The sequence below is a fragment of the Typopeltis vanoorti genome, chromosome 14, assembly GCF_054136105.1.
Source record: "Typopeltis vanoorti isolate ZY-2024b chromosome 14, IOZ_Tvanoo_1.0, whole genome shotgun sequence".
Classification (NCBI taxonomy): Eukaryota; Metazoa; Arthropoda; class Arachnida; order Uropygi; family Thelyphonidae; genus Typopeltis; species Typopeltis vanoorti.
In genome coordinates, this window is record NC_143562.1 from 52,137,945 (window position 1) to 52,164,033 (window position 26,089).

The window sequence follows — 26,089 nt, forward strand, 5'->3', positions numbered from 1 at the left end:
CGATGAAGCTCTGGACAGAGACTGCAATAAGCCACCTCGCTTGGTTTTGTGAAAGGAGAAAGCAGAAGATAACATTTTCACCACTGTTGATTTTTATCTAGCAAGATTTAACTGTAGGGTAAAGCATTTGTGTTAGTATATATCGATGCTTCATTTAATTTCATTAGTTTTTGCTTGCAACAAAATTTAGTTGTAATCCTTTTGTCAATGCAAAAAAAAAAAAAAACTATGAAAGATTGTACTGTTTCACATTTGAAACTATGTGAATAATCCCGAAAGGTAGCGTAAAGTTTGTGTTTAGAAGAATGACACATGTAGTAGCGTGTAGTTTTCTGAATGGTGAATTCTTTACCATGTGTATGTTACTGTATAATTTTGCCAACAACATTATAACAATTAAATGTTCCTAACATGACGGATATAAATTTTTCATGCTTAATCCTGCTTGGATTTTTTGTGTTCAGTGTTACTTCACAGTCATTATTCGACGATGTGAAGTCGTTTTTACATACTGCTAGTAATATCGCAAATGATGTGTCTTATAGCCTAAAAAAAATTAGCAACGGTATAAGAACAGTAGAAGAAGTAGTTACGGCAGCAACAGAAGAAGAATGCAAGTTCAAATGCCCAAATGGTAATAAAATGGAATAATTTCGTTTTAGTTATGCACAGTATGTTTTTTTTTTCTGTACTACGTTTTTTTTTTTTTTTTAAATGCCGTGATAACAGTACATTTACAATAAACTAATGTTTTCTTATTATTATTATTACTGGCAACTCCAAGGAGTCCTTAGACTCATCGAGGGAGGCCCTAAACATCATGTCAAGAACAACTATTCGACATCCACACAGTATCTATCATACTATGCCTTGAACTCATTCACAGTCATGGCACCCACAACAGACTCCGGTAACTTATTCCACTCATTCACCACTCTCCAAGTAAAAAACCTAGTTCTAACAATTAACGGTAAACGCAGGTGAGTTCGAAAATTTTGTAGTTGATGGGCTTTTTGTTCCTTCATACTTACGAAAGAACGGTATTAATTTTATTTATGTAATTATTTTATCCTAAGAAAGGTTGATCGATTGGTAAAGCCTCTGCTACTAATGGCTCAGTTAAGTAAGTTTGAGCGCAGTTAGTAGTTGGAAGGGGACCAATCGTTCGATGCTGTTCGTACACTCCCTCGATGAGTCTTTGGACTCCCTGGAGTCCATTTGACACCTTCTCCCTGGAGAGGTATTATTTGACACCTCCTCCTTGGAAGTGTCAAATAATAATAACTAAACATGCTATCACAACTTTCATTTATGTTCTCTGCTATGATAACACATTACTAGACATTGTTGGGAAAGTATTATTTTCTACATATAACCTTGAGATAGGAGATTTTTTTTTTGTTCCCAGAGAATAATTTAATGCCTCCTACATTTCTATTTTTTGTAGTTTCCTGTTAAGTCCTAATTCATATTGTATGGACTTAAAATGGTGCTGCGTTGCTGTTACCTAAATTGTCTGGCACAATTTATTCCTATAAAATCATAGCTCTAATGGGAATGACAATTTTTATAATAATAACTGGTTAAAGCCTTAAGATACAAAAGAAAAATTGTCTTAATTATTGACTATCTCCTCCACACATTTATAATATCATGATATAATCATATTTCAAGCACGTCATGTATTATACAGAATGGAAATCCCTCTTGATATAGAATCTTTTATCTTTTCATAGAGGCTTTTAATATAGGATGAATTCTTCATCTTATACTTCCACTTGCCAAATGCAGATGGCCTCAGCAGTTTAGTGGCATTTTGCTCATCTGGAAAGTCTCCATGGAAATTGTTTACTAAGACTCAAAATGTCCTTTGTTACATTTTAATTTCATCAATCAAAGACACGTTTTATTGTTATTACTATTGTTACAGGACACCTCCAAGGAGTCTGACTCATGGTAAGATTTTTTATTGCACTATGCACATCTCACTGTTTCTCCTACTTAATTGTACAACCTCTGTAATGACACTAATACTATCTACTGCCCACCACCTACAGTAGTATTTTTCTCTGTAAGTTGAATATCTTCTCATGGCCAATTTGTATGTATGCAGGATTAAAAATTTGAGTTTCCAGGAGAAAAGAACCTTGTGAGATCAGCTAACTCACCATTAAAAAAAGCCTATATAAAGATTAACATCATCATTTTTTTCCAATAAAAAGGTTTTTTTAAATTGTTCATAATTTTTCATATCTAAGAAATATACATCAAAATTTATAAATTTCAAAACACATGATATTTTGGCTGTTAGTAAACATTTGATGTCCCCAGTTTGCCATTGATGACAGGGAATTAAAATCAAATATCCATGGTATGGATAGCTGTAAAACTCCAGATAACCTGATATGTTGGAAAAAAACTATGCTCGTTTCTTGTACACAACTTGAACTACTAGGTGCATAAGTTACTATGTGTTAATAAGCCAGTTAGTATTACATAAGAGAGGCAAATTTTGCTTGCAAGGTTCCTTTTGAAATTAAATTTCAGCATACAACCATTATTTGTTAATTTAATATAAAATAATAATTTGGACATATCAGATTTGCATTGTCTTTTCTCCTAGTATATGTAGGTTTTAGTTTTCCTGAATATCTCAAGTTGGAAGACAAGTTGCGCTCTTGGTAAAAAAAAAAATCATGTTAATGATACAGAGAAAATTTTTCAAGGTTTAGTATATTAAATCCAGACTTTCTACCTGTAGGGGGAAAAAGCCTGATCTGAGAAATTAATATAACTTAACCATTGAGTGCCTCATGACATCAGGCTTAATTTACTTTTTCTAGTTATGGAAAAGATATTGAAAAATATAAATTGTTTTCAATTTTACTGTGATAACTCTTGTCTTATTAATCGGCAAATAACATCCTGATTTGAACCTTGATGTCCACTGTTTCTTGCAGTATAAGTATTGTGTAGGCATTAAACATTCCTTGGCTTTTTAAAAATGAAGGTATTTAGGAAAACTTGGGTTTAATCATTAAGCAGAGAGGATAAAGAATGTCATCAGAAATGTTTAGTATGTCAACTAATGACAGCCTAGGATTCTGCTAAAAATACATGCAAATATCTCTGTTGTCAGAAGCATATCTCTTGAAACCTCAATTTTTTTTTCTCTCATTCATTGATTGCTCTTTCTGTGCACATAATAAAGCAAAATGATCACAAGTGAGGTACTGATTTTCTCTTATGGATACCTTTTTTTTTTTTTTTTTTTGATATTGCCACTGATGCAATCTGTTCACACCTATAATCTTTCTCAAGACTCTCATATCTGTGGTCTCTAGTCTTTGGTCAAGTGTTTTACTTCTGACCCAGCTCTCAGATCCATAAGCTAAAACCGGTTTGAACACTGTCTTGTATACAGCTAATTTAGTGTTCTGACTAATTTCTCTCTTATTCCATATGAATTTATTCAATTGACTTCCCACCATACCAGCTTTGCTGATTCTGTTGTCTATTTCTATATTTAATTTACCATCTTCAGTAAAAATCGTGCCTAAGTAGCTGAAATGTTTTACTTGTTCCACAGGTTCTCCATTCACAACACAGTTGACATTTTCAATGATTCTGCCTATTTTCATTGTCTTAGTCTTTTTATTGCTGACCTTCATACCATATCTATTACAACAGCTATTCAATTTAGTCAGAGAATCTTGCAGACTTATAGCGGATTTATTTAGAAGTATAACATCATCCGCATAAAGCAAAGAGCTGACATTAACATCTCCAATTTTGATATCATGTTTAATACCACTTTCCTTCATAATGTGATCCATATAGATAATGAAAAACAGAGGGGATAATGTACATCCTTGTCTCACACCACATTTAGCATTAAACCATCTTCCTGTACTTCCTTCAATTCTAACTGCTGACTTACAACTCAAATAAAGACTACGTATTGCTTGATATAGTGCCCTATTGACACCATATAACTGCAGCGTATTGAATAGCTTCTCTCTTGGCACCTTGTCATATGCCTTTTCCAAATCGACAAAACTTAAATACAGATCTTTGTTATATTCCCATGCTTTCTCGACTATTTGTCGTAAAGTGAAGATCTGATCCTGACAGCCTCTATTTGGCCTGAATCCAGCTTGTTCTTCACCAAGCTTTTCTTCCACAATTCTTCTCAACCGTTTCTCAAGTATACTTGCATAGATCTTGCCAGGAACACTCAGTAGGGAAATACCTCTGTAATTCTCATATTCAGTTTTATTTCCCTTTTTATATATGGGTACTATGAGAGCTCTACTCCAATCATCGGGAATTTGTCCCTCTGTCCAGGCTTTCTGAACTATGCAGTGCAGCCACTGTAAGACTTAAACCACCATACTTCAGCATTTCTGGTCGAATATCATCTACTCCTGCTGCCTTTCAACATTTCAAGCCTTTGGTGGCTTTTTCTACTTCAAGTATGGATATGTATTCCTGACTGCATGCCTGGTCAGTGTTTTTTACCAGTGTGCTATCATTACTGCTTGTTTCATTTAGCAGTTTTTCAAAGTAATTACTCCATACTTCAAGGATATCTTTTTCTCCCATTTTCATGTCACCTTTATCATCTCTAATTCCTTTTACAGCACTCTTTCTTCCATTCCTAAGCATCTTCAACAACCTCCAGAATATTTTGCCACCTTCTTTGATATTAATTTTCTATATTCTTGCCAAAGTCCTCCCATGACTTTTGCTTAGCTAGTTTTACACAGTGTTTAGCATTCTTGCATTTGTCTCTATATTCTTTAAGAGCACAAGCTGACTTATTTGATAGGAACTTTTGATATGCTTTCTTCTTTTCCTTCACTGCCTCTTTAACTTCCTGTGTCCACCAGGGAGTTCTGATTTTTATATCCTTGCAGACAACCTCACTGCATGCCTCTCTGGCAGAATCAATCAATGTTTTCTTCAGAGTTTGCCACTGAATCTCCAAGATTTGATTCCTGTTCTCAAACTCTTTCATTTTTTCTTCAATAATCTTTGTGTATTTCAGTCTACAGTTCACATCTGATAGCTGCTCAACTTTTATTCGCTTTAAAACTTTCTTACATGTTATTCTTTTCAATATGAAATTGAATTTTATCCTGCTCAAGACTAAATAGTGATCACTTCCAATTTCAAATCCTCTGTACACTCTGGTGTCCTGCACCAGGGAGAAAACATCACTATCAACAGTAACATAGTCAATGAGACTTTTCTTATTCCTAGCCTCTTCTCTCCATGTGAATTTGCGCACATTTTTATGTTGGAACATGGTGTTAGTAATAACCAGTCTATCTCCTGAGCAGAAATCCAACAGATAGTTGCCATTATTATTAGCTTTGCTCTTTTCTCCAAATTTTCCCAAAATATTTTTGTATGTCTCACAATCATTTCCTACTCTGTTATTTAGATCCCCAACAAGAACCAACTTTTCCTTTTTCATTGTGTCAGTTGCTTTTTCTAAAGCCTCAAAAAATTCCTCCACTTCTACCTGAGTAGAACCTTCTGTGGGACCATAAGCACAAATAAGTCTCATTGTCCAGTTCTCCATTCTCATATTTGCCCACATTACTCTACTTGAGACTGACTGCCATTCAAGAATATTAGCCTCGTATTTTGTGTTGAATACTATGGCAACTCCTTCTTTTCCTTGATTGCCTGAATATAACATTTTGTATTTATTGCTCAGAAAGATCTCACCAGTTTTGGTCTTTTTTGTTTCAGTCACCCCTATTATGTCGATCTGGTACTTACCTAATTCTTCAGCTAGATCCATTTCTTTGCCATTCAGGCTTCTTACGTTGATAGTACCGATCTTTAACTTTGGTAATGTTGAGTTGGGGTTTGTTTTTGGGATGCTTAAGGGTCAAAGCTGTATAACTGAGAGGAGACCTCCACATAGCCTTCAAAGCAATGCTGAGAATCGACCAGGGCTTCTGACTTAATGTCCAATCCTCACCTTCTCGTGGTGCACCCTTTTGGGTATCTACTTGGATACTGAACAAACGAGGATGGGCTGGCAATTTGGGATTTAGCTGACCAAATTGTATTCTTATTGGTTAAACCAAAATAAAAAATGATGGTACAACATGACAAATTTTTTTTTTTTATACATGATTCATGGTTATCTTGAATTTATCTTAATATGAAGAATGGGACTTGTATTTTCTCAATGATGTTTAGATTCATTTTGTTAATCCACACATTATAATATCGTTTGTTATTTTTTATATGTTAGGAAATAAACCAAAGAAACAAACTAATTATAAGCCAGTGCCTGAAGGATGTGGAGCTTATGGAGTGGAGGTTAGTCTTTGATATTACTTCATTGAGTTTGTAGGGAACACAGCAGACTTATATCATATTTTTGTATACATTGTGTGATATTGAAAATAACAAAAAAAAAGTGTTAATTCTTATATATAGTTTTTGACATTATTTTCAGTCAAGATAATTAAATAGTGCCTCACAGAAAACACACTTGGAAAAGTATACTTTAATATATTAACTGCTCTATACTAATGCACTATTAGTTGAAAACCTATAGTAAATTGGTATCATAGGTGGGCTAAAAGTTTAATCCAAAATTTTCCTCTTGAGATTTTTTTGAAGCCATTTTAAGCTCCTACTAAGCAGTATACTCTTACTTTGAAAGTAAGAGTATATTGCTTTTATGTACCACCTAAAGACTTGCAAACATTGATTTCATAGCATTTCTGATTAAATCAAAGACTCATAAAGCAAAAATTGTCTTTGATTATATAGGGCAATGCTTCTCAAACTTATGGATGTAAAGGCCCTTTTGGAAAAATTAAGATATTTCATGGCCTCCATTGAAAAAAAAATTCATAATACAGACATATATTATTATAATATTTATTGTTTTTATATTCAATACAGAACATACACAGCGAATATTTTCAAAAATCAAATGCAGATATTACATTTTTAGCATCTTGCATACACATTTGACATGTCTTAAAACATTTTAAATTTGTTTTCATTATTTCACAGCCCTCCTCAACAAAATGCCCCCCACCCAAGGGGGCCATGGCTTACAGTTTGGGAAGCACAGCACTAGGGTATGAAGTTTATGCCTTATATTATTTGTTAATAAAATATTGCAAAACACTTTTTTTAATGCGAATATTACTTGCAAAAGGTATTAAATTATATTGTATCAGTGTTGTTGATGGGCCAAGTGCTAGATAATCTGGAAATCCATTCTAGAAACTAAACATGGTGTTCAAGCCATTTCAGGCATCTAATAATCAGAGTGGTAGTGGCTCATACCAGGTGAAGAAATTACTCTCCTGCTTAATTGCACAAACATCTGTGGATTAAAATCACTCTGTGATTATAATCCACAGCTTGTTGGAAAGTGGTAGTTTTGCTCTTTTTTGTTGAAGTTTTTTCACTTGGTTATACTATAAGTTAAAGATACCAAGAAATTATATTTTTGGTTTAATCCAAGTGTAAACAAAGTTTGCACATGAAATAACTTCACAACTGGGCAACTCATATATAGAGGTTAATGACTTCACATCAATTGTCTTCGTATCACACAATACAAGTCACATATCCTTGCAGACTTGTATAATACTATGCATTATGGGAAGGGCCACTACCCAGACCGGTTACAACCTTTATTGAGGTCTCATCGGTGGGGAGCCAGGCCCAGAAGAGATAGCAAGGTTGAAGTAATGCAGAAATATTATATTTCACATATACAACTTGTCAAAAGGTGTCACACCTTATTACTAAAATACTCTGGATTAGAGCTATTTGTTGAAATTTTTTTCAACAACTATCTCTAATCCAGAGCTAGTTATAAGTTATAACAACTTGGTTATAAGTTAAAGATGCCAAGAAATTATATTCTTGGTTTCATCCTTCATCCAAGTGTAAGCAAAAACAAAGTTTGCACATGAAATAACTTCATGACTATACTACTTGTATATAAATATCAATTCTGCATTACTTCAACCTTGGTTGAAGACTCACTGATGAGACCTCAATAAAGGTTGAAACCAGTCTAGGTAGTGGTCTTTCCCGAAATGCATTATACATTCCTACAAGGGTATTGTCAGAGTGTTACATACTAATAACAGAAGTACACTGTGTTTGGCTACTGAGGATATACCATGTGCTGCATAGAAAATTTTACCTTCTGTGGTGTTGGTTTTATTACTCTTTTTCTAGAAGTGTGGTCCAGCATGTGGTTATATTTGCATAGTTATTCCAGTTCAGAATTAGTTGTTTGTATGTTGTGATCTCTTTTGAGACCACTTGCTCTTATCAGTGTAACTTGAAAGAGTGGCTTTTACCAACTTCTCATGGCTAATTTATTTATGCCCTTTGTAATTTATGCACCTATCCCTGAGAATTTCAGTTCAATATAACAAAAATGAGGGAAAATGTTGTGTCCTTTGCAAACACTTATAGGTTATGTCAGTGTTTCTCAACCTGTGGTCCGCGACAATAGGATAGGTGGTCCGCAGGCAGACTTAAATTAAATAAATAAATTTATTTATTTATTTACTTCAGGTGCTTAAGGGTCAAAGCTGTATAACTGAGAGGAGACCTCCACATAGCCTTTAAAGGAATGCAGAGAACCGACCAGGGCTTCTGACCTAAGTCCAATCCTCACCTTCTCGTGGTGCACCCTGTTGGGTATCTACTTTGATACTGAACGAACGAGGATGGGCTGGCAATTTGGGATTTTAGCTGACCAAATTGTATTCTTATTGGTTAAACCAAAATAAAAAATGATGGTACAACATGACAAAATTTCATGCCGGCTGGGGCGTCGCCCGGTTAAACAAGGCCCCCGTTGTTTTCGCCAGTGAACCAGGACGAACAACGAAAAGTCAGCTACTGGAACAAATCTGAAAACAAATCCCAACTCAACATCACCAGAGTTAAAGATCGGTACTATCAACGTAAGAAGCCTAAATGGCAAAGAAATGGAGCTAGCTGAGGAATTAGACAAGTACCAGATTGACATAATAGGGGTGACGGAAACAAAAAAGACCAAAACTGGTGAGATCTTTCTGAGCAATTAATATAAAATGTTATATTCAGGCAATGACAATCAAGGAAAAGAAGGAGTAGCCATAGTAATCATCACAGAATACGAGGCTAATCTTCTTGAATGGCAGTCAGTCTCAAGTAGAGTAATGTGAGCAAATATGAGAATGGGGAACTGGACAATGAGACTTATTTGTGCCTATGGTCCCACAGAAGGTTCTACTAAGGTAGAAGTGGAGGAATTTTTTGACGCTTTAGAAAAAGCAACTGACACAATGAAAAAGGAAAAGTTGGTCCTTGTTGGGGATCTAAATAGCAGAGTAGGAAATGATTGTGAGACATACAAAAATATTTTGGGAAAATTTGGTGAAAAGACCAAAGCTAATAATAATGGCAAATATATGTTGGATTTCTGCTCAGGACATAGACTGGTTATTACTAACACCATGTTCCAACATAAAAATGTGCACAAATTCACATGGAGAGAAGAGGCTAAGAATAAGAAAAGTCTCATTGACTATGTTATTGTTGATAGTGATGTTTTCTCCCTGGTGCAGGACACCAGAGTGTACAGAGAATTTGAAATTGGAAGTGATCACTATTTAGTCTTGAGCAGGATAAAATTGAATTTCATATTGTAAAGAATAACATGTAAGAAAGTTTTAAAGCGAATAAAAGTTGAGCAGCTATCAGATGTGAACTGTACACTAAAATACAGAAAGATTATTGAAAAGAAAATGAAAGAGTTTGTGAACAGGAATCAAATCTTGGTGATTCAGTGGCAAGCTCTGAAGAAAACATTGATTGATCCTGCCAGAGAGGCATGTGGTGAGGTTGTGTGCAAGGATAAAAAAATCAGAACTCCCTGGTGGACACAGGAAGTTAAAGAGGCAGTGAAGGAAAAGAAGAAAGCATATCAAAAGTTCCTATCAAGTAAGTCAGCTTTTGCTCTTAGAGAATATAGAGACAAATGCAAGAATGCTAAACACTGTGTAAAACTAGCTAAATAAAAGTCATGGGAGAATTTTGGCAAGAATATAGAAAATAAATATCAAGAAGGTGGCAAAATATTCTTGAGGTTGTTGAAGATGCTTAGGAATGGAAGAAAGAGTGCTGTAAAAAGAATTAGAGATGATAAAGGTGACATGAAAATGGGAGAAAAAGATATCCTTGAAGTATGGAGTAATTACTTTGAAAAACTGCTAAATGAAACAAGCAGTGATGATAGCACACTGGTAAAAAAACACTGACCAGGCATGCAGTCAGGAATACATATCCATACTTGAAGTAGAAAAAGCCATCAAAGGCTTGAAATGTGGAAAGGCAGCAGGAGTAGATGATATTCGACCAGAAATGCTGCTGAAGTATGGTGGTTTAAGAGTCTTACAGTGGCTGCACTGCATAGTTCAGAAAGCCTGGACAGAGGGACAAATTCCCGATGATTGGAGTAGCGCTCTCATAGTACCCATATATAAAAAGGGAAATAAAACTGAATATGAGAATTACAGAGGTATTTCCCTACTGAGTGTTTCTGGCAAGATCTATGCAAGTATACTTGAGAAACGGTTGAGAAGAATTGTGGAAGAAAAGCTTGGTGAAGAACAAGCTGGATTCAGGCCAAATAGAGGCTGTCAGGATCAGATCTTCACTTTACGACAAATAGTCGAGAAAGCATGGGAATATAACAAAGATCTGTATTTAAGTTATGTCGATTTGGAAAAGGCATATGAAAAGGTGCCAAGAGAGAAGCTATTCAATACGCTGCAGTTATATGGTGTCAATGGGGCACTATATCAAGCAATACGTAGTCTTTATTTGAGTTGTAAGTCAGCAGTTAGAATTGAAGGAAGTACAGGAAGATGGTTTAATGTTAAATCTGGTGTGAGACAAGGATGTACTTTATCCCCTCTGTTATTCATTATCTATATGGATCACATTATGAAGGAAAGTGGTATTAAACCTGATATCAAAATTGGAGATGTTAATGTCAGCTCTTTGCTTTATGCAGATGATGTTATACTTCTAAATAAATCCGCTACAAGTCTGCAAGATTCTCTGACTAAATTGAATAGCTGTTGTAATAGATATGGTATGAAGGTCAGCAATAAAAAGACAAAGACAATGAAAATAGGCAGAATCATTGAAAATGTCAACTGTGTTGTGAATGGAGAACCTGTGGAACAAGTAAAACATTTCAGCTACTTAGGTACGATTTTTACTGAAGATGATGGTAAATTAAATATAGAAATAGACAACAGAATCAGCAAAGCTGGTATGGTGGGAAGTCAATTGAAAAATTCATATGGAGTAAGAGAGAAATTAGTCGGAACACTAAATTAGCTGTATACAAGACAGTGTTCAAACCAGTTTTAACTTATGGATCTGAGAGCTGGGTCAGAAGTAAAACACTTGACCAAAGACTAGAGACCACAGATATGAGAGTCCTGAGAAAGATTCGAGGCATGAACAGATGGCATCAATGGCAGTATCATATTAAAAATGAGGATATTAGGAAAGAACTTGACATTGTCAGCCTCCAGGAATGCGTTAGCAGAGCTAATCTCAGGTGGTATGGTCATTTAAATAGAATGGGAGAGGAAAGATTAGCAAAACAAGTGTTCTCTGCCAGGTTGGCAGGAAAACGACCCAGAGGAAGACCAAGATATAGGTGGATTGATACGGCACAAAGTTCCTTAGATGATTGAAATATAAGATCTGATAATGTTGGAGTCTTGACAAGTAACAGACTGATTTGGAGGAAAATTGTAGATAGGAAGTTAGTAATGATGTAATTTTTTCATGTAGTACTGTCATATCCTGTACACCCCTTGAGGGTACATGGCAGGAATTTGATGATGATTTATTTACTTATCCAAATAAAATAAAAATAAAAAAAAAATAGCGTCAGAATGTTTATGAAATGAACATTCGGCTGCTACAATAATCTGTAGCAATAGAATGACAAGTAATAAAATAGGGGTGAAGTTATAAAAAAAAAAAAAAAAAAGTGGATATTAAATCCAGCAATATTTCAAAGTCAAATGTAGAAACTATAAAAGTTTCGTATGAAATTTGACCAGAGAGCTTACAGGAATACACTCGGCAGTATTTACGAGTTGCCATAGCCATACCTTATAAGAGACGTGCACCCTATGACAGCATCCATATATTTGTCTCCTATTGGTCCATTTTGATAAAATTTCTCTGGCCTGACAGCTGTTTCAAACTGGTTGGTTTTCATCAGAGACCAGGCAGAAACCTTAAGAGAGCAAAAACTGAGTACCAAATAACTTGAAACATCAAAGAAGTGTATTTTTCGTAAGTGAGCTGTCAGTCAGTGCATAAAATAAAGAGCCAAAAGGCTTCATTTTGGTTATGCAAAATTCTAAAAATAATAATAGTTTCTATAATCGGCTTTGAAATAATAGATTTAATATCTACTTGTAATATTTTATAATTTTACATTGCCAAAGTGCAAAAAAGGATTTTCATCGCTCCCTCAAATAAAAACAAAATGCACAAATCATCTTATTGTGTGTGCTGATCTTCGACTGAAGTTGATCAATACTGAGCCAGATATCCAGCAACTCTGCAAGGGCCGAGAAGCTCACTCATCTCATTAAAAGTAAGTTGTAACATAATTATATCACATTATTTATTTGTTTAATAAAAATTAAAACTTTGTTCAGTGATGATGCATTTTTAATCGTTTACTATCAACTTAATTGTGTTATAAATGGCACAGTTTTTCCCAAATGTTGGTAATCCCCACATAGATTTTTAAAAAAATGACATAACTTAGTAGTCCATAGGATTGTTTTAGGTATTTTACTGGTCCTTGGACTTAGAAAGGTTGAGAAACGCTGAGTTATGTCATTCAACCAGTCTTGACCGATATATATATATATATATATCTCGGTCAAGATATATATATATATATAAATCAAGTTCATATCGACAAATGTCATGTCCAATGTCAGACTGCAAGATGATGCTGACAGTTCAAATGAACCTAGAGAAGAAATTTTAAATTTGTATATTAGAACATAAACTTTTAAGCATTAGTGGATGAAGGTGGACTACTCTACTTGAATCTGAAGGTTTAAAATTATTAAAATATTATATAATAGGACTTTCTGAAACAAAAAGAATGAAAGAAAGAATAAGGCATCCAAAATAGGCATTTATATCTCATAATATTGAGAGACTCTTTAGAGCCTATTGTTGGTTTTTATATTAGTAAAAGATTCAGAATTATTTTAGTTCAAGTATATTATCTTTCAGCTAGTGAACATACGGAGCATGTAAAATTTAGACAATATGATAAATTGGGATTTTCATGCCATGCTATCAATAACGACTACACAAGCATCTGGGAGGAAGGGGAATTTTTGTTGATACTGTTGAGAACATGTAGTCCAAACAGAGTCCACAATATGCCTACAACTAATTCTAAACTGGAATAACTGTGCTAACATAACCACTTTCTGGATCACACTTCATTAAAAAATAATAATAATAAAATGAACAGCACAGAAGGCACACTTTCCTCTGCAATAAATGGTACATCTCTAGTAGTCAAGAATACTATATATAGTATGCTTATTAGTATGTAACACTTTGCTAATGCTTTGTTGACAAGTGTCCAAGTTTGCAGACTCTGATCCCACAGGCACATTACTAAATGTCATCTGGGAAGTTTAGGCAGCTGGACCAGAATGGTGAATTTTCATCACCCAGAGAAAGTGGTGTGTGAGAATTCAGTGTTTGGTCTCTGGAGCAAGATTTTCTGATTATCTAATCCTTAGCACACCTGCTTTTGCAAATATATCTGTTATGCATTACTTTGAGTAATCTTAACTAACTTGTTTTTTTTTTTTAATTTCATTAAAAACTTTAGAAGAAGAAATATGTGACAGGAGAAATTATACACAAATGCCTATAAAACATTGTGCTTTATGGAATTAAAGTGAAGCAATAAATTAATACTGCTCATAGCTCCATTTTCATTTTACATTTATTCAGTAATTCTTTTATCATAAGCAGGATTTATTTTCATTCATGCACACATCTCTTCAAGAGTTATTGACAAACATTATTACATTAAAATAGCATGAGTGACTCATTTTTTTATATTGTTACTTTATAGCTAACCTCCAAAGATCTTCCAGTCAAAGGAATGACAGAATGTTGTGATATGCATGACTTATGTTACAGCACCTGTTTTGCTGACAAAGAAAAATGTGATAAAAAGTTTCAGAAATGTTTATATAAAATGTGTGATAAAGCCCAAAATCAAAAAGAAAGCAAAAGTGAGTTTATGAAAATTAGATTTTTTCTTATCTGATTGTTCATTAAATTCCAGTTGAAAGCAGTCAAAATTCTTCTCAGAACGCTGAGAAGAATTTTGATCTCTTAACAATATATTGTTAATTTAGTTTACAAAGGTGGATTGTTATAAATTTTGTTATGATTATTATTGCTAACAGATCCCCATGGAGTTTACAGGATCATCACCAAAACTTTTAAACTTATTCATTGTCCAAGTATTCACAACCCATTTTGTAATCTATTCCACTTAAAAAAAAAAAAAAAATCTGTTCCTCATTCCCATCTTTACTACAATTTCTAGGAATGGTCTCATTCTCACGCTCTATCCTATATAAAATCAATTTTGTATTAATTCTGTAAAATCTCTTCAGCATTTTAAACATCTGTTGTATCACCTTTTTTCTGCCTATCCAGTAAACTCTGCAATTTGCATTTTTTTCAACGTCTACTCATAACCAACATTCCAGTGTACTAATGTTACCTCAATCTCTAGAGCATCTTCAGAGTTCTCCTATCAAAATGATGCAGTTTGTGCACAGTGTGTCACATAGTCTTTTCAGTACTTGCACTATTCCTCTGAACTTCAGATTTATCTTTAAGCTAAAAGTAGATTTAAATTTACCATTGTTAACTCTCACCATACCAACACGGCAGAGATAGTTGGAATAGCATTGTATTATTGAATGGCTTAAAATGATTAGCTTTGAAAAGCTAAACCTGAATGATATTGAGATGAATGCATGTTTTGTCTGTCAGATTAATGATGACAATAATAACAGTAACACAATTGAAAACCAGAGAATTTTAAGAGTGTTCTTTGTTAGCTGGTGTTTTATCATGTATTTGTGTAATAATTTAATTTTGCAGTTGATTCCTGAAAAGCTGATCAGATTAATGAAAATAAATTACACGAGCAACCTCTAGGTGGTAGATATCTTTTATCGCCCAGTGAAATACCACTACCTTACTTATTAGAGACTTGAAGTGGCTGCAGCCATATTTGGTTGCTCGAGCAAGAATTCTGGTGACATCCTCAATGACATACCAATCTCGCTGTAGGGGACTAGGACCTGACCCCATTCAAGGGTACAGCAATAAAATGGTTCTATAGGCCAGCTGCTGGATAGTATACAGGAATGAATCAGTTAGTAATGAACATGAAGGCTTCCTGATCTGCCAGCATCAAATCCTGCAGTCATGTATTTTGACAGTTTGTGACTGGAGGGAGACTAAACACTGTTGCTGCAGTGAGAATTGTCGAGGCCACACATGGACAGGAGACCAGGTTCCCTCTCTGTGACCAATATGTTTGTGAGTCTGTCACTTCTTGCTGCATGCCCCTCGTCCTCACAAAATACAATGAACCACAACCAAAAGAAATGCAATTTTACTGCAGATCTCAAAAATTTTCCCACAAAATATTGTTTAAAAAAAAAATCTACCTACAAAAAACATCAAAAAGCCAACCAAACAACCCACAAACATTAATTCTTACAAAAAAAAAAAAAAAATTCCATATCCACTTCACCAACAACCGTAGTCTAAACAGCAATATAAACAATGTGCACCACCACCTACGGTCATCTAAACAAGAAGTACTATTTCTATCAGTTATGATAGAAATAGTACAAAGTTATTTTATATGCTTCTAACTAGGCTATAACACAATAATTAACTGAGACATGGTCTTTTTTACATTGCTGTCACCCACAAAAGGTTATTTGCAAATCCATAGAACATTTTGTTTGTGAATGGCTAAAGATTTTTTTTTCATTTTTGTCAATTTTATATACTTTTTTTTTATTTTTAATTTATTTTTTACATGGTCTGTGGAAGCCTTGCTCTAGAGACCAAACATGGAACTTTTTCAAGTCACTTCAGGCCTCCAATAAGCAGGGCAATGAATTCACATCCCACCTAATGACAATTACCAACATTCATACCCATGGTAGGATTTAAACCTTTTGCCTGATGATTAGAGAGTGAGCATGCTAACCACTCAACCAACCAGACTGCCAACCATTCTTTTAACTACATAATAATTTTAGCCTTGTGTACCATATAATCAGTGTGTGAAATATGCTTGTATACATTATTTAACATAAGAACTTCATATGTGAAGTCTTGTAATATGCTTTAATATGCCCTATGGCCCATCATTTAAAAAAAAAAAAAAAAAAAAAAAAAACATCGAGATTGCATAATAGTGAATTTATCATTGCTGCCACTATCAAAACTTTTATGTGAAGGCTTAATGTTCCACAGACATTAATCTAATGTTTGTAAAATAAAGATTGGCTGTTATTGAGTGCACTAATGTATGTTGTGCTGTTGACATCGTGGTCTAGCTATGGAACCGCAGCTGAATGACCAACCAGCTTTACCTCAAGTATTTGTTATAGTTAAGCAGTCTGTGGCTTTTCATACTAAGACCAGCTTCAAGGAATGGATGTTCATTTTTATGTTGCTGTAGAATAGTATCTATTGTAGCTGACATAAGACCTGCCCAAAACATGGGCTAAGAAATAAACAGATGAAAACAAAGGTTTCTTAGTCCATGCTTTTGGACAAAACACAAATCTCTTGAAATCAGCTGAGACAGCTATCTTGTCTTTCAACAGAAATATAATAAAGCAACAGAACAGATTACTTAACTGTAATGATGGCCTTCATTTAGGCTTAATCTGGTCATCTACCTTGGGCATAGTGAGAAATGTAGAATATAGTTTTACTAAAAATATATGGACAAATGACAACACATTAATCTTATTTGAATGTTATTGTAACATTTTTTATATAATTTTTATGTGTAGTATTTGATAAGTAGTAGGGTTTTGTCAAAACTGTATGACTTATTATGCAATTTTATGTGAATTTTTATGTTTAAAAAAATGTGCTTTTACATCAAAGCTATTTTACTCTTATTAGAAAACCTTCACAGAGTTAATACTTTGCTAAAGTTTTTGAAAATGAGATGCTACCAAAGAGAGAAGAAAAAATGCTTTGCTGTTAAGATGTAAAGAAAATGCCATTCCTAGGTTCTTAAATGACATCAATAGTATTTGCTTTCTGCATATGTCAATATGATCTGATCCTGTGGCTTCCTCTCTTTGAGAGGGTTGCAGCTGATTACTAGGGAGATAATGCTGCAAGGTGGTTTCCCATTGCCTTCCTTGCCGTATTTCTGTGACTGTAGCCTGTGTGTTCAAGGGTCCAGTTTGCCTGCTTGCGGGATGAAAAACCCCAGATAAACTGGAGGGAAAAACCCTGCTGTCCACGCCCAAGACCGACTAACTTGGCTATGGCTGAGGAAGATCCTTAAGCTCCTCACATCGTCGAGGGGAATCGAACCTAGGACACTCCTTCCCCAGACATATGGTTGCGAAGTGCAAAGCCACTAGGCTAACCATGCGGACATACAGAGAGAAAATGTTAACAGTGAATGTTGTGTGTTGGTTTAACAGGAAGAACTGTCTGCTAGCTTGATAGAAAACTAATAGAATTGCATATCTGTCTACTTGGCTTAATAGAAAAGAGTTTTGAGATTGTGCATACATATTCTACTGAATAGACTAGACAAATTGAGTGCAGCTATTAAATAGAAATGCATGCATAACTGCAGTCCTTGAGACAAAGTGAAATAGTTTTATTTTTTTATATATCTGCCATATACACAAGAAATCCTAAGCCTTATGACAAGACAAACAAATGGTTAGACGAAAGAAAGGAATTTGTTGATATGTGTCTCGAAGAACTGAGGGTTGTAATCATTGGGGAAGACTGCTCCACAGCTATATGATGTGACAGAGGAAGTGAGAGGTTGATTCAATAAAACATCAACAAATCATCACTGAGAAAGTAACTGAAGGGAGTCGGCAAGAAGGGGGGAGGGATCATCTATTAAGCAAATAGCTTTCTTCTGAATATAGTCGAGCGTTTTGGGAAAGTTTCAGGTTCAGTACCCAAAATGTGCAAAAAATGTTCCAAGATTGGGTGGATTTGAGATTTAGTGTCAGGTACTGAGTAGAAAAAATGTGAATTCTGGTGACTAACCAAGATCAGAAAACTGATCTTGGTTAGTCACCAGAATATTATTAAAATAAAGGAGCATTGTATGGTTTTTCTTCCAGGAGATGAGTTGAAATTGCATTTTGACAACATGAGAACTCTAATAGATTTAGTTTAATCCTTTATCCCAGTGAGAGCAAACAAAGTTTGCGCCTGAAAATATCTTCAGGACTAAATATAGTGTTGTACTATCTTATCCAGTAAGTAGTGCAACACCAAGGCAACTCGTGGCAAAGGTGGAGCAAGCTACCAGGCACTTCTAACCCAGTATCTCCCATAATGCAAAACACATTTCCTATGTGGATATGTATACTGTTATGCATTAAAGGGATTGGCCATCTACCCAGACTAGTTTCGACCTTTATTGAGGTCTCTTCAGTGGAAGCCAGGCCCAGAGCTGGAGATACCAGGCAGAAGCAGTAGCAAGTCATCTGTGCCTATGGGAATTGCCAAAAGGTTTATTACCTTTTTTTTAAAAATTACTCTGGATTTAGAGAAAGATGTTGAAAATTTATTTATCACTAGGTTAGACTATAATAGATTTAGTTTAATCCTTTATCCCAGTGAGAGCAAACAAAGTTTGCGCCTGAAAATATCTTCAGGACTAAATATAGTGTTGTACTATCTTATCCAGTAAGTAGTGCAACACCAAGGCAACTCGTGGCAAAGGTGGAGCAAGCTACCAGGCACTTCTAACCCAGTATCTCCCATAATGCAAAACACATTTCCTATGTGGATATGTATACTGTTATGCATTAAAGGGATTGGCCATCTACCCAGACTAGTTTCGACCTTTATTGAGGTCTCTTCAGTGGGAGCCAGGCCCAGAGCTGGAGATACCAGGCAGAAGCAGTAGCAAGTCATCTGTGCCTATGGGAATTGCCAAAAGGTTTATCACCTTTTTTTTAAAAATTACTCTGGATTTAGAGAAAGATGTTGAAAATTTATTTATCACTAGGTTAGACTATAATAGATTTAGTTTAATCCTTTATCCCAGTGAGAGCAAACAAAGTTTGCGCCTGAAAATATCTTCAGGACTAAATATAGTGTTGTACTATCTTATCCAGTAAGTAGTGCAACACCAAGGCAAATTTTCAACAACATGAGAACTCACAGTTAATCTCACCCTCACTTCATAATGGCAAAGTGATTAGTGTTTAAGGAAGTAATGAAAGATCTTGAAGCTTGAATCGTGCAAGTACTTGCAAGGTTTTGTAAAGGAAGAGAGTGCTGTATCTGCAAATCTAGAAGTACAATCAGATGTCAGAGAAAGAGCATTGATATGTAGGTGAATATTTCCCTTCCAAGAGGAAAGCACAGAGCCCTGGGGTACTCCGGTATTAATTTGAAAAATCTGAGGGAGCCAGTGTTAACTCTCAAAGAGGAAGAGGAATATTGTAAGTAGTATTTTGGTAAGATCATAATGCCAAACTCAGTCAAATATAATAAAAAAAAATGAATTTTTTAAAAAAAAAAAGTGATCTTGGCATTTCATTCATACTTCTGTTTTTTGTAAGTCTACAGCAATTAAAGTAATCACAAGTATCTGATTCTCTTAAAATTCAAATCATTGCCCTTCTATTTGTCTCATAGTGGGAAAGTATTAGAGCTCATCACTTATATATAGAGTATATTTGGGTACCTTTTTATACAAGTAGCCTAGTCATGAAGATACTTCAAGTGCAAACTTTGCTTGCTTACACTTCGATAAAGGATTAAACAACTATATAGTTTCTTGGTATTTTTAATTTAATCTATACTCAAGCGAAAAAACTTGCCATTTTAGGACTTTATAATATACACTAAAATAAAAACACAGACAATATTAAGTAAAGTACCTACTACAAATGCACTGAGCTTTAGTATGCTGCCATTCAAATAAGGAGAAGAATTTTCCTGATTCATTTTCCCCAATTGGTTTTGTTATGATGCATCTAACAACAATTTTTCTCCTTCAGGCCAAATGCTGAATTAGTCGAATGCTGAAACAAAACCAAATATTTGGTGCATCCCTGGTATTTACCAGAAGGCGGTTATATTTCCCTTCCAAGAGATCAAATCAATTTATTCTTAGGTTATGACTAACATTCATTAGAGATAAGTGAAAAATACCAGTCAGCTTTTACATTCACTGTATAAGCTGACAATGGTATATTTTGATTAATTTAAAAGAAAAAAAAAGAAACTAAAATCAAGATTTATATTTGTTAATGGAATTCATATTTTCTTGTCAGTTTCTTCTGTGTAGTTCTTCTTATTTGTTTTTTGTTGTGGTTACTTCATTATAATCTTAAAGGAATAATCATCATAAAATGAGCTTTTTTTTAATCGTTACTTTTTATAATTTATTGCTTAATCAAAAGATTAATTGATTATTAATTTATTATTAATTAACTTTAATTATTAATGATATTCTATGTTTTATTCTTTGATATACATGTTATTTATTTTCACATTTCAGGTTGTGAAGCAACAGCAAAACTTTTATATCTTAGTACATTTACATTTGGTTGCAAAGCCTATAAAGATGCACAGCAACAAGCATGTGACTGCCATTCTCGTTCTGAACTGTAGAAATCTAATATATTATAAACTTATTTTTAGAAAAGTTTTTTTTAAAAAAATTCATCTATCATAAGGAAGCGTACTTTCTATTTTTAAAAAAAAGTTTTAACTGTAGTTGTAGTAATATCAAATGAACTGGAGTTCATTAAGAAATAGTAACTTTATATCTATAAAAATGTTGGCAATCCAAATAACTGTTAATACTTTTGTCTGTCCTCATTAATTAAATGGATGGTTGAAGACAGCTTATTGTGAAGTTGTTACATAAGATCCCAATGATAATGAAAAAAAAATTTGCATAATTGAGTCGGTTTTTGCTTGTTCTTGTTTTTGTCTTCTGAAAGGAAAGAGGACTTGCCTTATGAGCTCTGAGGTTTGTTAATAACAAATGGAAAATCCATAACACAGTGTTGTAATTACAAACCCCTGTGAATGCTTGTTGCAGCTGCTAATCCCCCCCCCCCCCACACACACACACCACCACCACCATGTGTGAACACAAATACATTACTTCAAAATTTCAGGATTTGTGGTGGCAACTACACACTCTTCTTCAACACAGCTTTCAATAATCTCTGTGAAGTCTTTGTTGTTGCTGTTAATCTGTCACCCTCACCACACATTACAGGATTTTGTAGTATGGCAGCTATGCCATTGAACATAAATGTGTTGGAAAAAAATGATGTGAATGTCTTGAATGCTTATAATTTGAAATTGAAAATATGTGTACAAAGAAGTTTGCTCCCATCCCTCTTTCTGGATGTGCTTGAAAGAAATTAAAGATAAGATTTATAAAATGTATATAATATTCATTAAAACAGAAGTATAAAGTCACTTATTATTGCTTGCATCATTGATTTCTTGTAATTGTTTGCATAAGGTTATAAGTTTATTTTTCACTTGGTTAGAGTATAATAAATTTAGTTTAATCCTTTATCCTGTTTAATCCTGTTTTGCATTATGGGAGATACTGAGATAGGAGTGTTGGTAGCTTGCTCCACCTTTGCAAGGAGTGTCCTGGTGTTGTACCACCTTACCCCAGTCCTGAAGATACTTTCAGGCGCAAACTTTGTTTGCTCACACTTCGATAAAGGATTAAACTAAATTTATTATGTAAAGTTATAAAATGGTGTATTTCAAAACTGCATTCCTATTCCTATTATAGACATTCATCATTGCAAATTCTTTACTGGAGACATAATTTTGTTTCATCTATTTACCATTACACCCAACATGGGATGATTCCAAATTTTAATAGAGATCCTAAATATCAAATAATTTTTCTAATAAAAAGTAATCCAGTTATAGCAAGGAGGGAAGAGAATAAACCAGTTTTCAACTTAAGCCTGACAATTACTGCTCTACCTGCAACATATGACATAACCCATTGCCTAATTCTTACAATTGTTTACAAATAGTACAGTTTGAAATTGTTATATTCAAATTTATAACTGTCAATATTGCTTTTTTTAAAAACTATCATAATATCTATGACAAACTTATAGTATAGTGTGGTATAGTAGTCTGAAAAGTTCTATGTAATGTGATACTTGTATACATCATCATCATCAAATTCCTGCCATGTACCCTCAAGGGGTGTACAGGATACGACAGTACTACATGAAAAAATCACATCATTACTAACTTCCTATCTACAATTTTCCTCCAAATCAGTCTGTTACTTGTCAAGACTCCAATATTATCAGATCTTATATTTCTATCGTCTGAGACACTTTGTACCGTATCAATCCACCTATATCTCGGTCTTCCTCTTGGTCGTTTTCCTGTCAACCTGGCAGAGAACATTTGTTTTGCTAATCTTTCCTCTCCCATTCTATTTAAGTGACCATGCCACCTGAGATTAGCTCTGCTAATGCATTCCTGTATGCTGACAATGTCAAGTTCTTTACTAATATCCTCATTTTTAATATGATATTGCCATTGATGCCATCTGTTCACACCTCTAATCTTTCTCAGGACTCTCATATCTGTGGTTTCTAGTCTTTGGTCAAGTGTTTTACTTCTGACCCAGCTCTCAGATCCATAAGTTAAAACTGGTTTGAACACTGTCTTGTATGCAGCTAATTTAGTGTTCCAACTAATTTCTCTCTTATTCCATATGAATTTATTCAATTGACTTTCCACCATACCAGCTTTGCTGATTCTGTTGTCTATTTCTATATTTAATTTACCATCTTCAGTAAAAATCGTGCCTAAGTAGCTGAAATGTTTTACTTGTTCCACAGGTTCTCCATTCACAATACAGTTGACATTTTCAATGATTCTGCCTATTTTCATTGTCTTTTGTCTTTTTATTACTGACCTTCATACCATGTCTATTACAACAGCTATTCAATTTAGTCAGAGAATCTTGCAGACTTATAGCGGATTTATTTAGAAGTATAACATCATCCGCATAAAGCAAAGAGCTGACATTAACATCTCCAATTCTGATATCAGGTTTAATACCACTTTCCTTCATAATGTGATCCATATAGATAATGAATAACAGAGGGGATAATGTACATCCTTATCTCACACCAGATTTAACATTAAACCATCTTCCTGTACTTCCTTCAATTCTAACTGCTGACTTACAACTCAAATAAAGACTAAGTATTGCTTGATATAATGCCCCATTGACACCATATAACTGCAGCATATTGAATAGCTTCTCTCTTGGCACCTTGTCATATGCCTTTTCCAAATCGACAAAACTTAAATACAGATCTTTGTTATATTCCCATGCTTTCTCGACTATTTGTCGTAAAGTGAAGATCTGATCCTGACAGCCTCTATTTGGCCTGAATCCAGCTTGTTCTTCACCAAGCTTTTCTTCCACAATTCTTCTCAACCGTTTCTCAAGTATACTTGCATAGATCTTGCCAGGAACACTCAGTAGGGAAATACCTCTGTAATTCTCACATTCAGTTTTATTTCCCTTTTTATATATGGGTACTATGAGAGCTCTACTTCAATCATCGGGAATTCGTCCCTCTGTCCAGGCTTTCTGAACTATGCAGTGCAGCCACTGTAAAACTTTTATACCACCATACTTCAGCATTTCTGGTCGAATATCATCTACTCCTGCCGCCTTTCCACATTTCAAGCCTTTGGCTTTTTCTACTTCAAGTATGGATATGTATTCCTGACTGCATGCCTGGTCAGTGTTTTTTATTACTGTGCTATCATCACTGCTTGTTTCATTTAGCAATTTTTCAAAGTAATTACTCGATACTTCAAGGATATCTTTTTCTCCTGTTTTCATGTCACCTTTATCATCTCTAACTCCTTTTACAGCACTCTTTCTTCCATTCCTAAGTATCTTCAACAACCTCAAGAATATTTTGCCACCTTCTTGATATTTATTTTCTATATTCTTGCCAAAGTCCTCCCATGACTTTTATTTAGCTAGTTTTACACAGTGTTTAGCATTCTTGCATTTGTCTCTATATTCTCTAAGAGCACAAGCTGACTTATTTGCCAGGAACTTTTGATATGCTTTCTTCTTTTTCTTCACTTCCTCTTTAACTTCCTGTGTTCACCAGGGAGTTCTGATTTTTTTATCCTTGCACACAACCTCACCACATGCCTCTCTGCCAGAATCAATCAATGTTTTCTTCAGAGTTTGCCCCTGAATCTCCAAGGTTTGATTCCTGCTCTTGTATAAAACTTGTATACTTGTATAATTGTATACTTGATACTTCTATAAAACATTGTTATGTATACTTTTAAGTAAAAATTTAGAGCATGTTCATGAAATGTCGCTGTGTTTTTTGGCTTAGGAGCTGTAGAGCGATTTCATGTTGCCTGTATTTTTGCAAGTACAAATGGATCATTTGAAACTGAAGTGAAATCATGTAAATTTTCATAAAGAGCCTATGAAATGCCATCTAGTCATTCTAGAATCATTGCTATCAACTTAAATCTTTTTTGCTAATAAAAAAAATCATTCAGTTAGAGCAAAAAGGGATCTAAAAATGCAAATCATGTGGATATATGCTGCTTTAGTGCACATCCTAAATATCAAATTTTAATAAACTCTCAACCAAAATGGGCTTATTGATATAATTTCTAAATGCTTTTCCCTTTTCTGTCCCTGCAAATAGTCTGATTGGAAAAAAATGAGAGGGATCAATTAATTTTTACATGGATTCCACATTTCAAAATATATGCAGTCAGAGTTTAGATAACTTGCATTTGGATGGATTAAAAAACATTTAATAGTTGCTTATACATTTTGTGAAATTCATCAAAAAAAATGATTTATATAATATAATAACTTAAGTCAGCATTTTTAGCTTAGTACTTAGGAGGGAAAAATTATTCAAATGTTTTTTTGTTTCAGCAAAATTGATTCTTTTTCAACTTAAATGGATTTGTCCACCTACCTTTCAAAGAGTAAACCACTTTAACAGTTACAGATCTGTTGCAGACCAAATTTTTGATAAGGAACTAAACATTAATTTTTATGTATGTTTTCGTATTCTGTGTATTGCTCACTTTACATAACAGAAAATAGTAAAAGATCGTAGTTCACTCTGTATGGTATTAAAGGTGTGCCACATCTTTTAGTCTATAGTTGCCATGATGTGTTTGTGTAATCAAAAGGCCCAAATTATTAGTGTAAATATTATAAATCTAATGTTTTATAGGTTGATAATTGAATTTATATGTTTTGTAAATACAGTGTTTTTTTTTTTTTTTTTAGTAGATGATTTGAAGAATAGTCGTTCTTTTTTTAGTGATGCTTAAAAGTTCCCAATTACCATTGCAGAATTTGCATTTGTTCATTTATATATACTCTGTATTGTATAGCATGTATTGTTATTGAGAAAAAACATTTGGAAAGTGAATTCTTTGAATATGCAAAATAAATCTAGTCACTAGTGTTTTATGTTTTGCATCGAAAAAGAAATATTGGCAATAAAATATGCTTACTAAGTTAAAATATGTTAACTAATCTGTGGTGTTATATAATCACTTAATTCACAGAAAATAGTACAGTAATATCCCATTTAATGTTACGATTTTTGATTGTTTTGCTAATAGTGTT

The 26,089-nt window shown here is 34.1% G+C and overlaps 1 protein-coding gene across 2 annotated transcripts; it reads left to right on the plus strand.

The window, feature by feature from the left end:
• The first annotated feature begins 325 nt into the window (after window positions 1-325).
• GXIVsPLA2 (phospholipase A2 group XII) lies at window positions 326-25,996 on the plus strand. 2 transcript variants are annotated; one of them, XM_090403905.1, is made up of 4 exons: window positions 326-634; window positions 6,278-6,345; window positions 14,219-14,381; window positions 25,382-25,996. In XM_090403905.1, the coding sequence occupies exons 1-4, from the start codon at window positions 412-414 to the stop codon at window positions 25,543-25,545; spliced, it is 618 nt and encodes a 205-aa protein (XP_090260031.1). In that variant the 5' UTR covers window positions 326-411; the 3' UTR covers window positions 25,546-25,996. The 2 variants fall into 2 exon arrangements, with proteins under 2 accessions (XP_090260031.1, XP_090260032.1); XM_090403906.1 differs by having other exon boundaries at window positions 20,930-25,580.
• Window positions 25,997-26,089: the final 93 nt, after the last annotated feature.